The sequence below is a fragment of the Nasonia vitripennis genome, chromosome 1, assembly GCF_009193385.2.
Source record: "Nasonia vitripennis strain AsymCx chromosome 1, Nvit_psr_1.1, whole genome shotgun sequence".
NCBI lineage: Eukaryota > Metazoa > Arthropoda > Insecta > Hymenoptera > Pteromalidae > Nasonia > Nasonia vitripennis.
Window position 1 is genome coordinate 37,024,599 of NC_045757.1, and position 14,579 is coordinate 37,039,177.

The 14,579-nt window shown below is 44.8% G+C and overlaps 2 protein-coding genes across 3 annotated transcripts in view; one reads left to right on the forward strand and one right to left on the reverse strand.

Annotated features, from left to right (window-relative positions):
- LOC100123891 (Kv channel-interacting protein 4) overlaps positions 1–14,579 on the forward strand; it is a 42,555-nt gene that overhangs the window by 13,978 nt on the left and 13,998 nt on the right. The window contains exon 8 of the mRNA XM_031921243.1: positions 14,315–14,533. Coding sequence (XP_031777103.1) covers positions 14,315–14,533 — 219 coding nt within the window. The remainder of the gene's footprint in view (positions 1–14,314; positions 14,534–14,579) is intronic.
- Positions 7,552–9,550, reverse strand: LOC100679029 (speckle-type POZ protein-like). 2 transcript variants are annotated; one of them, XM_031921245.2, is made up of 3 exons: positions 9,361–9,488; positions 9,141–9,283; positions 8,568–8,918 (listed from the first exon to the last, which is right to left on the reverse strand). In XM_031921245.2, the coding sequence occupies exons 2-3, from the start codon at positions 9,246–9,248 to the stop codon at positions 8,673–8,675; spliced, it is 354 nt and encodes a 117-aa protein (XP_031777105.1). In that variant the 5' UTR covers positions 9,249–9,283; positions 9,361–9,488; the 3' UTR covers positions 8,568–8,672. The 2 variants fall into 2 exon arrangements, with proteins under 2 accessions (XP_003423829.1, XP_031777105.1); XM_003423781.5 differs by having other exon boundaries at positions 7,552–9,283; positions 9,361–9,550.

The following is a 14,579-nucleotide window of genomic DNA, read 5'->3' on the forward strand; positions in this document are numbered from 1 at the left end:
TCTTCTCGGCGTTATTAGCTCGTCCGCGCGAGGCGACACGACACTGCATTCGTCTCTCTCCCTCTGCACACAATGCGTGGGCGTGTGTGCAAGTTGGGATGAGTAGCTTTTCCGCTTTGGAGTTCGCGTGTGCCGTATACTGTACGTGGCTGAGGTTTGGGGCGGAGGAAGAGCGTTGTTTACGGACTGTGCTTGCAAGCACCGCGCGTAATTCGATTTTTCACCGGGTTTTACACCGCGCATGGGAAGATACTGTTATCTTTGTTGGGAAAGATTTTTATTAAATTTTTTTCTCAAAGTTACGCGTTACTCCGTTACTTCTTTTTTTTTTTTTTTGTTTAAAAAAAATCGATATATCAGCCCGTAGAACAAACGGGCTTGTAGCAGCGAAGAGCGCGAAACAGATAGGCCAAACGAAGCGAAGGATATTGGATTTCCCGCGAGTTTGGCTCGTCGCGCCCGAGGAATTTATTATACAACAGAGCCGGCCGCGCGCGAACTTAATCGCCTTTGTCGATGAAGCGCGACTAGTTGTATTCCATTACATGCGACGGACTCGGACGATTTCACGCGTATGTTAGTGGTAGCAACGATCAGCCGGAGTTATCATCCGGATTCGGCGCTGAGAGTATCACTGTTCGCGGTCCTTTCCTTCAACGTGTGGAAAAAAAATCGACTGCAGACTCTTTCGATTTTCAATTTTCAAGACAAAAAAAAACGCGTCTCCTCGATTCACTCGCTCTCGCGACACAGCTACGAAGCGCCACGCCGAAGCGTTAATTGCCGTTGATTAAATAAATCCGCGCCAAATGGCCAGGCGAAATTAGGCCAGGCGGTCGGCGTACAGCGGAAATTAACGCTTCGCGCGCGGTCAGTCTCGCGCGGCGCCGCCTGACGCAATGATATTTCAAGCGATTTTCGGAATTTTCTCCGTGAGTGCGTTGAAGGGCGCTCCGTCACGAGTCGCAGCTTTTAAAACTAGTGCTAAGTGTAACAATATAATTTCAAAAAAAAAATTGATCCATGCCTTCATGTATACAAATTCCTCTTTATCGCACCTCTCCCGCGCTTCCACTGATAAAGGATTCGCTTTGTTTCCATCTTCCCGAGCCCGAAACCCGAGCACAGAGCTTTCCCGAGAAACGACCATTTCTCGCTGCAGCAAAGAACGCTTCCGAGAAATACGAGATAGCGTATCCGTGCAGTGGTGCAGCGAGAGGAGAGTGCAAGAAAAATGTTGCGAAAAAATGTACGCACGCAGAGAGAGAGAGAGAGAGAGAGGGAGCTGGCTTCAAACGAAATTATGGGAAATGAAGGAGCGCGAGCAGTGGAGTGGGAAATCCCTTGCGCGCGACTGGGGAATAGAAATACGCTGCTCCTTGGTGCTTTTTCTCGAGACTCCCTTTCTGGCGTGTAATACTTTGTGATGGAGCTTTTGTATATTTACGAGGAAGAGGAGAGAGAGAGAGAGAGAGAGAGTTTGTTGGGGGTTTCTAATTAATTCGAGCTTTTCTGCGACCCTCGTGCTCTGGCACGTTTTAATCGGATTGAAATTTCTTATTAAGCGTATCATTATTAATACGCGCGATAATGCAAATTATACGGAGGTTAAAAACGGGTCGATGATAATTAAGCGCGCATTACGCATGACGCAGACTCTCGCGGCCGATACGCGCTTGTATCGAATGCGGATACACAAAAGAAATCTATACCCTCTTGAACGCACTCTCAATAGTGCAAGAGCGAAAGCACACACAATTCGAATCAGGCAGCAATTGCTCAGCCCTACTAGCCGGCCGATACGGTTTACGAGCCGAGCTCAAGCCTCGGAGGCACGATCCGTCAACACGCGCGACGACGAACAAATAGACGTTGGCCGTCGATCGATGGTCATTAGCGCGCTAGCCCAGCGACGATAAGGCGATCGAGGGGTTTGCGTCCTGCGCGCGTAACTCCTTGGGACGCATCGAGCGTTTACCAGCTTAATATTTGGCGTATAGGGTGGGATACGTGTTCAGCCCTGGATCTGTATACCGCGGATAGTCTAGGTGGATTAACGATGCGGCTCGCGGGCAGTTTGCGGTTCGATCGGAGATGTAGTCCGTTCCGGAAAGAATTCGGCATTCGATTATCGACTCGCACACCTTCACCGCGCGCAAAATCTAGCCTTTCCGCAGCGAGTGCGAGAGAAGCTTCCACAGCCTCGGGCGACTTAATTAAGCGAGAGTGGCTACGCGCCGGAAGCTTAATGCGCAATTCTTATCGCGTGCGCGCGCACTTTCGAAATGAAACAGACGCGCCGCGGCGTTAATTATACTAAGTATCGCTCGACCGGATAATTGCGTTAACCCGTAATCGCCGAGGGATACGCGCGTTTTAGGCTTAAACAGATCGAAACAAAAGCTCCGCCGGCGTCCGGATTGATCCCAACAACGTTTACCGGGAAGGGGCAGCCTCGCCCGCGCAAACAGTGGGTCCCGAGTAAATAGAGCCAGAAGAGTACGCCTCGAATTCTTCTCGTCGTCGCTTCCTTAATAGCCGAGTCCCTCCCGCGCGTAATCCCATTACGGGGAGAACAACTTTTCGCCGGAAATTACCGGCTCTGCTGTGGAAGTCGCACTTTTACGCGGATATGCACTCGGCGCTACGATCCCTCGCCCTTATAGCCGAAATTCTCTCTCCGCTGTGCGAGTAGGTTGCTTTTACTTGTTGAGACATTTCGTTTGGAACAGCAGATGATGGTAGACCGATGCGATTGAAGCCGCTGGCAAGAGTAAAGGAGCCTCGAAGGAATGAAACAAGCCGAAGAATTTCTCGGGCAACTTTTCTCATGAAAGTCGCATAAGCACGTAGTCGCGGCAACTTTTCGCGGCTTCGAGCCTCCATAACGAATTCAGGAGCCACGTGTGCCGCGGCCCTTACACATGCGTGTTATCGAGCGCTTGAAAAATTGAAATATTGCGGTGATCCGTTATATACGCCCTCTCGTCGCCCCTAAATACTTGAGGATTTCGGATGGAAAGTGTGCCGGCGCGTCAATGCCTGTAACTAATGCAGCCCGCGATTTCCGAAGCTTCGAAATAATTCATTGTGGCGCATCGATTCGTCTGGAAATCCGCACTTTGTGTGTACGACGTTCTGAAAAAATGATCTCTCGGTGTCTCCAGCGCTTACACAAGACTGCAAAGGGTCGACGCAGGAAATTCCTCTCGAGCGAGAGCCGAGCTTTCGGGAATGACGAGCACGCAGCGACCCTCGCGCGGCTTTAATATTTAAGGAGTCGCTGGAGGATGCTGGGCTGGTTTACGTACGTGAGCCTCATATCGGCGGACTGCGGATACATTATGCGTGTGACGCGTGCGTTATGAGGATTAAATTTCTTTTCGAAGGGCTTGGGAATGGTGTTTCTTTATTTTTGGCAGCCTTCGTAACGTATTCATGCCTTGTTTTTACTTTTTTATTTTTCATTGAACACAGCTCAGCTAGCTGCTGTGCCAAGTATAAAAATGTATGGATAGTTGATAGTTATATGGTTGAGCAAGACTAGTGATATGAAAGGTCGCTTTTTTGTCGACCTGTCGTACGAGATAGTGATAATCTAGACTTTACATAATAAACAGCAGCTACTTTACTAAAATGGACAGGCATAATAATAACGACGCATGCTGTGGGTTTGTCGTCTGTTTATTCTTTACAGTAGTCCTTATTCGCAATAATTATTATTTGTTAACTATTGCACTTAATACTTCAATCAATAACTCTGGATGGTTTTTCTCAAGATTTTGAAAATCAGCCGAGGGTAGGTACTCCGCAACATGAGCAGCGATGAAATTAAGAGCCTTTCGCTTTAAATTATCGGCTCCGTATTTTTCTGCCAGTAAAACTATGGAAATTGAATTTCCCAAGTTAATTTTGTGACATATTCTTTTTTCGGTCAGTTGCTTCAGATCACTCAGGCCATAGGCATGTGAAATGGATAAAAGTGCCTCGGCATTTTCATCCAATTTTTCCACCCTCCCAGTGTACAAAAATCGCAAAAATTCTGGCATCAAGTCCGGCGTGATGTTCGTTTGAATCACCTTATGTGCTACATCGTTGGCAAAGATCAGCTGCTCAAAAACCGAACTGCGCGATGCCAGTACAATCGAATGTGCCGGATATAGTTGGCCCCCTATTGCTTCGAGCTTAACGTCGCTTAACTTTGGGTTCATTAAAAACTGTTTTAAATGATCGGAGAAGTGTTCTTCGCTTTTGTTGCGATAACTGATGAAATTACAGTCACCATTGATATCAGACTTGTCCAAGTAGACCGCAACCTCTGCGTATATAGCGAGTTCGTCATTCCGCAAAACACCGTTAGCCGCATTTAAAACGTAAGCTCGGCGAATCATTGTACGTGATCCATAACCTTTCCCATCTCTATTGAATAATTCTGAACCTTTGACTGTTGCTACTTCCTCATATGAAGAATTTAAAACGGATATTTTATAATCGGCTTTGAGAGTAGGTGCATCGCCAGATGCGTATTGCACAAATACTGACAATTGGTTACTGTCGGAATGACCGCGAGGGTACAGTAATACACTCCAGCTATGGCGGTCATTTTGCATTGATGCAGAAAACAATGGGGATTTGAAATATTTGCCTTGTTCTTCGGTATAGAGGCTGAAGTTTTTGAGCGTCCACAAGTAGTTAAATTTGACCATGTTGATTTGCGTAACAGACCATTGATCAACCTCGGATGCACTTATTTTGGCCAGCGTTAATCGAGGTATCAGAACAATGAGAAACAACAAGCATAGCAGAGCACTTCCATTACTTTTGCAACTCCTCTTCCGATCCATCACGTATTTAGCGAAAAAGAAGAGAATCGACTTATTCAAACTAGATATGCTCGCCGCCGGAGCTTGGGAGTGACTAACGCTCGTGTTTTCGTTTGCAAACAAGTCGAGCATGGTTATCGCAAGATAACGCGCTCGCTCTTCCAAGAAGCTCAGCCTCCACAGACGGATCAACTGTATACTCACGCTGAACAGAAACCGCAACATCGTAACGCATTCTCTTGCCCTCCTGCAGCACGCGAAACGATTTCGCGCACCGGATAACAGCTCCACTACCCTTACAGAACAGCAGCAGCATCTCTCTCCTCTCTTTCTCTCCCTCTCGCGTATATTAACGCGCAAACATGCGCGATATCGAACCGATGCAAGCTCGCTCTCCAGCATTCATTCGCTCGTCTCTCCTAATCGCAAACACGGAAGACCGAGGGTAAACGCAGCGCAAGTGGGCGTCAAGTGCAAATCGGCTGGGACGACTTTATACGCGTATACACAGTCAAACTGTGCGGGCGCGCAGCTATGACGGGATTTCGAGTTTAATTGCCAGATACTTGATTATACCGAGCGCCGCCAGTCTACAGCACGGAATATATACCGTGAATTTAGTCTACGGGGCGAGAGCCGTCGTTTTAGTTGGCCGCGAGCGAAAGCTCGTTCGACGATAGCTCGAGAGGATTGTTGCCCTGTTATTTGATTTTATTACATACTCGGACGCGTTATTAACGCTCGGGTCATGCCGTTTCAGCTGTTGCTTTAGATGCCGATCTCAGTTTTCCGCCAATAGCTACATAGCTGCAGTTTGGAGAAGAAAGTCTCGGAGCCACACGCATCTGATAAAATGAAATCCTCGGGCCGCAGACAACACAGAATACACAGCCTCTAAAGCGAGCAGGAGGCAGTGGCCACAGAAACACTGCGTAAATGAAATTACTCGCGAGCGTGTATACGCCGCAGCGCGCGTAGCTCGTACTCTCGAGAAGTTGCAGGCGCGCTCTTGGCCGTTAGCGGCTGCAGTACGCGGCTATGGGGGGAAAGTTCGAAGCCAGCGGACCTTGGGGAATGCCGAAGATTTCGTTATTAAGACGTCTTGAGGCTCCGTTTTACGTATTCAAATACTTGGTAGACGATATTAATTTTTCAGCAATCGTTATTTTTATACTAACGTGAGAGCAGAAGATACGAAAGGTCACTGCTGATTAAAATGAGAGAATCGCAAGTTGCCTTCCGATAAAAGGCCACAGCCAGCCAGTAGTTTTCAGGAAGTGGATCCCGTGCGGTAATAAAAAAAAGTCATCTTCTATTTATAAATCTGGCTTTTTAATTTATTTATATATGTATGTACAATATTACAGACTACATTACTACTAGTTCCTATTAACGAATCTGGGATTCGAAATGGTTCTGTATTCTGTAACTTCGACGTAGATGGCCAGTTCGTCATTTCGCAAGACATTGTTGACAGCTGTATCCATAACATAATCTCTACGAACGATTTCCCGAAATCCGAATGCTGGCCCATCTCTAGTAAAAGTCGCAGAATCTTGCTCGGTCACTATTTCATCGTAAGTCGAATTCAAAACAGATATCTTGTAGTCGGCTGCAACCGTAGGCACACTGCCAAACACGTACTGGAGGTCTACAGTCAAGTAGTCGCCATTGAAAAAGCCTCGAGGGTACAGTAATACGTTCCAGTGGTAAGCACCGTTGTGCATCGAAGTGAAGAGTGGCGATTTCAGAAATTCTCCTTTTTTTTCGCGGTACAAGCTGAAGTTTTTAACTATCCACAAATAGTCGAACTTGACCAACTCGACTTCTGTAGAGCCCCATTGATCGACTTTGGATTTATCCACTTTTGACAGTGCTAGTTGCGGTAGTGAAATGATCGTAAGCAACAAGCACAATTGGACGAACGATTTCGTAACACATCTTCTGTCACCTACTTGATCACCGACACTTTGATCCATCGTATATTTTACTGCACGGTTATACTGTAAGCACTATTCGTGCAAAAAGAAACCTGATTCGTAAGAAAAGAGAAATAAAATGAAAAATGTGAATAGAGCCAAACGAATTTATTCGCGGAACAGATGCGCTCGCTTCTGGAGCCAACGATCAACTGGCTCTCGCATTTTTATTCGAGAGTCTCGCGAATTACGTGATCGCAGTAGGTGGAGGGTAGGCAAAGTGGATCACTTGAGGTAATTGAATGATTACATAAATTATGATTTTTAACAAAGACACGCTCTACTCTTTTTTTCATCATGTAATCTAGCCATAAAAAACAAATGGGACAGCAGATGTAATTCATCAATGAAAATTTGAAAAAAAAGTGAGTCATTTAATAATATAACTCATCTCGAATTGAAAGAGATGTGACGTCGTAAAAAAGTGGTATAAAAAAGTCACGGCGCACTCCATACAAGATTGTTTGGAGCGAAGTTGATGTTATTTACACCAAACCATCATAACGGCTTTGTATAACGTTCTAAAAGCTGGACGAAGCGTGCCTTGGTTCTTACCGACCGCGATAATTGCGCCTCTCCCTCTCTCATTTATTATAAAAGTGTCGTTATGATAATAGGTCTGAGTATGCCGTCTAAAGATTAGATTGAATAAATTATAGAAACTAAAGATCAGACTGTTTCTACGGAAGAATTCACAAGGAATAAAGGTAAAATATAATAACTTGAAATTAAAACACTGAAATTCATAATTTTTGACAAAACTCTCAAAACAAATTTATTAATATACAGTAGTTGTGCCTATAATATAATTCTACGTCCCTTGAGCATTCTGGTTTCTGCCACTTCGACGTAGATTGCAAGTTCATTATCTCGTAAAACGTTGTTAACTAAATCGAATACGTGCTCTCTCAGAATCATTTTACGAGATCCTGATCCCAATCCACCTTTATCAATAATACTATGATCTTCAATTGTTTTTATCTCGTTGTACGAAGAGTCTAGAACAGATATTTTGTATTCTGCTCGAACTGATGACTCTCTACCACTTACGTATTGTACATATATCGCTAAGTATTCCTCATCAGATTCATGTCCTTCAGGATACAACAGAAGACTCCAGTTACAAGGATCGTTGATTACTGTATCGTCAAAGAATGGCGATTCAAGAGATATTCCTCCATCCTTTTCGTATAGACTAAAGTTCTTCACTGTCCACAAGTAATTAAACTTGAACGACTTAATCTCCGTATAGATCCCCATTGCCCGACATCTGATGTATTCACTTTTGCGGATATTTGCGAGGCAGTGATAAAATTGAAAACAGTAAGAATAGCTGGATGAATTGTTTTGTAATATTTCTTCTATCAATTTTATCATTTGTATCTACGTCCATGGTATCCAATCGTGTTTATCTTCCGTGCAAAACTTTTTTGACTTTGTGTTAATAACAAATTTAGTTTTTATTCCTTGACATTCCTTGCTTCGACAAAACTGTGCTTTGCTTGCAAACTGTCACGCACATGAGGATAGGTTCCTTCTTTTATTCGTTCGATAACAGTGATAACATTGTAAGCTAGATAAACCTATCTTGAAATCATGTATCTAATTTTTATTGACCCGATGTTTCTGAGATTAGTCATAATTTTAGAAATGACTCTGCTATGCAATGTAAATTATTATTTTAAAATAGAGGATAAGGAAAATAAGTCGTCTAATTTATTTATCCTTTGATGAATAGTAAGATAAGTTCTAACAGTGTCTATGTATTCCGGATAACGATTAGCATGAATTATTTATTATTTTTCAAAGTTTTTTAATCTATTACATTCAATAATATTCTTTTTTACATAATACACGTGTCACATAAAAACTACTTGGGTCTCTGAATGATTCTGAATTCTGTAACTTCGGCGTATATAGCGAGTTCGTCATTTCGTAAGACATGGTTAGTTGCATTTAAAACATAATCTCTACCAATTATTGAGGGAGATCCATATTTAACTCCATTTCTATCAAAGGTTCCAAAAGCTCCGATTGTTTGTATTTCATCGTATGAAGAGTTCAAAATAGATATCTTATACTCTGCTTTAACCCTGAGCGCATTGCCGGTTACATACTGCAAGAATACCGACAAATAATTGCCGTTCGAAATTCCTCGAGGATATAATAATAAGTTCCAATTATAACGCTCGCTTTCCTCGGAAAAAAATGGAGGCGAATTAAATTGTTCCCCTTTTGCTTCGGCATACAAGCTGAAGTTTTGCACTCTCCACAAATAACTGAATTTGACGAGCTTGATCTGTGTAAACCCTATTTGATCAACATCGGAAGTACTCACGGTTGCCAATGTCAGTCGAGGCAATGAACTAATGAAAAGTAGCAAACATAGATGACCCAAGAGTTCTTTGGTACTTCTGAAACTCTTGCAAGCCGTATCTTGATCCATGATGTTGGTCTATTGGACGTTGAACAAAATGTTTTCTGGAAAAAAAACACAAAAAATAAGCTTCGTCGTTATTCCATATTTTGCCATTTAGATACAAAACCTTCTCTAATACCTATTCGAGTATACTAGACGTGAACGTTGTATACAAAGGATGAACAGTAAATAGCTTACGTTTGATTTAACCGTTCAATATAAACGATAGCGACTCAATCTTGAGAGAACTGCTTGAGATACAGCTTTGCCGCGTCACGTCCTTGATTCTGAAACGACTTTTAAATTTTTTAAATAATCTATTTCCAAGAAGAGCACGTGACTAAGCTCACGTTGCATCTAACGGCACAAATCTGAAATAAATATAGGGAAAGAAGACCATAACCAAAATAAAAATGCCATATACACTCATGAAAAGCTACTCAGAATCCCGTATACCCAAGTCCCGTACACAAGAAAGCTCTCTTCCTCCTCGTATGTTTCCCACACACACACACACGCGCGCGGTCAACCGTGCGAATGCAAATCAGTTATTCCTAGTGCAGCGAGCCGGTCCGCGCGATTTACAACGCGGACGTGCGCAATGGTGATGCTCCTTGTATATCCTCCCTTTACACACACACACACACACACATGCACGTATTACAATCGCTGCCCGACCGAGTTATACACCCGCGGACTCACGTAAACGTGCGTACATACATAGTCGCGGGTAGGGCGTAATTTTAACGCGATAGCGCGAGGGAAACTGTTGATCACTCTTTTGGGGGATGATATTACAATTCACCTTAATTCATTTTAAAGACAAGATTCTTCCGGTTTTGAATATCTATCGAATTCCAGAAAGCATACCGGCATCTTTAAAAAGACTCCTCACAGGTCACGAGGTCATTCTAGAATCAGGTCAAAATGCGCGTGCAGCTTGAAGGATTCAAACGAGGCCCCAGGCGACGAGTTGTCCGAATCTCGAGGCTCAAATCTTCAGCTCTGTAGAATGTGTTCGACCGCGAAAAAGATGAAAAGAGGCGCTCGCTCAGAGGCACTTTGAACCGAGAAGACGTCATGAACTTCCGGGTCTCTTGCTGGCATTTAGAGAATATTTTCAAAGAGGTATTCGTTTAACCGGAAAATTGCCAGACGCGCGATAATAAAGCAAGCCTTTGTTTTCTTTTTAGTTAATCGCGCGAGTCGTAAAACGCAATCGTTCTGGCTAACTCTGCACAGTAGATAATAGAAGATTACACTCGCGAATTAAAAACTTCACCGCGGAAATTAACCTGCGCAAACATAACGCCCGTAAGCTGCGAATTCGTTAGCGCGTAAATTCGGCTTCCCGCAAACGCATGCATAATGCAACGTAAATAAGTCGAGTTAATAATTATGATCAGCGCGCGACGAGGTTAAAAGACGAATGCACAACAAAACGAGCCCCTCGCGCATCTCGCAAGAGAGCACAATGGGTCAGAGTTCGCCCGGGGCTACACACGGGGATACACATCCTTTGGGACTGGCCTCGCGGTGCATATACACGTCAAAGTCCACGCCTCGGGCTGGAGCTTGAGTTTCCATGCGATGCGGCTGCGAGACACGCTGATAGTGCGAGCTTTCGTGGCCGTAGTTGCGCAGCTGTGTCGGCTATATTGTAAGTTGTTTTCATCGATGCGTCTGCACTTCGAGGAGAATTTTCGAAAGCGTAGTAGTAGCACTAGTCCACCGCATATACCTCTCTAGAAGCGAAAAGGCAAAAAATCTAATACACAGGTGCGACCGGAAGCAGCAATCATCGAGCAGCCACTTGTGCTATAGTGTCTGCTGCCGCGCGCCATTCAATTTTTCCGCGCGAAAATCAATAGCCAATCTCCGCGTTCTCGCTTCCTCTCTCTCTCTCTCACCTGGCGTGCAACAAGCCCTGCGCTCGCTGTACGCGTGTATCGATAATAAGCGCATGTACACGGCTCAAAGTGACCGCAGACCGCAGCCGCGGCGCCTCTCGGCTGCCGACGCTGTAGGCGAGGAAATCCGCTGGCTAGCTTTCTTCGGCCGGGCTGAGCTGCTCAGCCGCGCGGCTATACGTGAGTTATGCATCACGAAGCGACTGGTTTGTAGCTGGCCGGCTGTGGTGTTGGGATAGGAAATTGGCCTGTGATGGGAGCTCGCGTGTTCTGATAGAATCTTCAGAACTGATGCGACAACACTTTCTCTTGCAACGGCAATGCCACTTCCCGCTGCGAACCCTCGCGGGCAATCAAGCGAAGGATATAATGACAAATAAATGCGTCGAATTATGCTCGCCAAGCTCGTGCACGCAGCTTCGCGACTTCGGAACGATATTCAGGCCAGTCGGCCAACTCAGGGATGCATAGAATTTCCAATAAGTGCGAAGAAGAATTTATGCTGCGTTCGTATATACGCGATGCCGGCGATATTACGGCCGGGAGAAGTTGACGCAGATTACGTCGCCGGCATATATCCGCTTGCTTGTTGACATAGGCTCGAAGTTTTTTAAGAGGATCTTGCGTAACGTGAATTACGCGATCTCGAATCGAGGTTACAGTGCGATTATGAATTCATATGTTCGACGCGTTCGTACGGATGGAGTGGCTTTTGATCGGATAACTTTTCGAGACAGACGAATCATGCGAGAGGCGAACTTTCAGACGATTTAATCCGATAGATCAGCTTTTTGTGCCAGACGCAGCGATTTTAGCCGAAAATTTCATGACGGTTCATCAGATGCGTGCTTTAATGATCAAACGTTCGCCTCAGCGACAAATTTAATTTCCTGCATCAGCTTTTCTAATCAAAACTTTTAGCGGCAATTTCGCGGTCCAAACATTGCACTGTTCTAACTAACTCGATTCAGTGCAGCACAATCTGCGCAATGCCGCTCGAGATCGCCGGGTCTTTGACGAGCGAAAATAGTTGGCGCATATAGGCACGTCGCAGCCTTTTGCTGGAACTACTCGAGCTACACTTTGTCGGAAAAAAATTCCAATCCACTGACTTAAACTATACCAAAGTGGATCACTCGAGGTAATTGAATGATTACATAAATTATGATTTTTAACAAAGGCACGCTCTACTCTTTTTCTCATCGTGTAATCTAGCCATAAAAGACAAAGCAGATGTAATTCATCAATGAAAATTTGAAAAAAAAGTGAGTCATTTAATACTATAACTCATCTCGAATTGAAAGAGATGTGACGTCGTAAAAAAGTGGTATAAAAAAGTCACGGCGCACTCCATACAAGATTGTTTGGAGCGAAGTTGATGTTATTTACACCAAACCATCATAATAGCTTTGTATAACGTACTAAAAGCTGGACGAAGCGTGCCTTGGTTCTTACCGACCGCGATAATTGCGCCTCATTGCTCATTTATTATAAAAGTGTCGTTGCCATAATAGGTCTGAGTATGCCGTCTAAAGATTAGATTGAATAAATTATAGAAAATAAAGATCAGACTGTTTCTACGGAATAATTCACAAGGAATAAAGGTGAAATATAATAACTTGAAATTCATAATTTTGACAAAACCCTCAAAACAAGTTTATTCTATTTATATAAAGTCTCTGCTGAGCCCACCGACTCGTAAATCCTCGCCGCGAGCTGCCGTCATTGTATCACCCCGAAATTTCACCAACCACACGTGTGCGCAGCGCATCGAGCCGCACATCCCGCCACGTCGTGTCAGGCTTTCCAGAACGTTCTCTACCTCTCTCACGTCGAACTTTATCACCCCGAGGGCCGAAGCGCAAGCTCCAGAGCGTTATCTGCCCGGCCCGCCGCCGATTAGTCTCCGTAATTAACGCGCGATTAAGTGCCGCACGTAATAGTCGTGGAGAGGAATTTTATGATCACGCAGTGAATGATTTTTCTCCAAGTTACTGCTGAAAAGTTCTGCGGAAACACCAATTTGAAAAGTAAACTGTCCACACTTATACCGCAGCCTTCGATCAAAGTCTTATCAGCCATTTTTATCCTCGTCTGTATAACCTCCCGCAGCTGGAGCTTTTCAGCGCAGCGGCAGCGACAGCGGCTCATAATGGCCCTTCGGTGCAGCATACAGCGAAAGCGGGCTCTAAACTTTTACGTTTACGCCGGGCAAAAACTGCCTGACCTAAGAAACCAATAAGATACAGAAGATGCCGCTTCTCGCCTTTTTTGTTACGTACCAGCCGCTGCCGCAAGCTCACGGATTTATGATCGCTCAGCGGCGGTTATTTCTTCCCGCCTTTGTGTGCTCGCGAGCTTTTATTATTCGACAATTTTTTTTTTTTCACTTTCAGGGCGACGTATTTTGGATGGACGTTCATTTTGAATCAGTCACGATTCCAAACTCGTCGACGTCGTCAATACGAAGGGAAGGGCTATCACTGAATACCATCCGCGGTTTTTATACTTAATACTTTCCGGCAGTCGTATCTTGCGTACGCAAACATTTCGCCACCCCACCGCAACTTTATTTATGGGTTATAAATAAAGACGCTCTCGCGAGAATCATATGATGAGACGGGCGCGTATATAGAGATATCTCAATACCTCCGCCCGTAATTCCGCTCCTGAAAGCTTCGAAATTTACGAGCGGCTGGCGAAGCTGCGATATAAGAACTCGTGCGGCGGAATGAATGAATTATTTTTCGCGGCGCAATTGCGAGATCGAGATCGAGCAGGCGGGATGTTCTGATTGAGAGCTTTTCGATGCGCTGCAATTTTTGTCGGAGAAACTTTCGGGGTCAGTATATCGATACGAAGCAAATCGGGCGTGTGTTTAGCGGGAAATGGGCGGAGCGTATAAGAACGCGGGTATCCGCCGCTGAAAGCTTTTAGTGTAACTGAAAATAAATCTTTTTCCGAGATAATATATATATACTCGAAAAGCGAAAATCGTAAGTGTAGCGAGTGCGGATGGCAGACCAGACGCTTGTACACAAAAGCTTTTAAACGTCCAGAAGAATCATAACAGGATGTTTGCGTAAGGTGCTGCACCAAAGCCTCGTCCCGAAAATACCCGAAAATTCTGCCGCGCAATTTACCGCGACATCATGTTATATACGAATGATTGGGTGATTACAGGATTTCGTCGTGGGCCTGAGCATCCTGTCGCGCGGCTCGATGGACGAGAAGCTGCGCTGGACGTTTTCCCTGTACGACATCAACGGCGACGGCTGCATAACGCGCGAGGAAATGACCGACATCGTTACCGCCGTTTACGAGCTCATGGGCAAATTCGCCGATCCAAATCTCAGCCATAACCACGAAGGCGTCAGGCAGAAGGTCGACCGGATGTTCCAGGTAATGCAGTCCTATATTCCGCTTAATTTTATCGCTGCGCGTGATC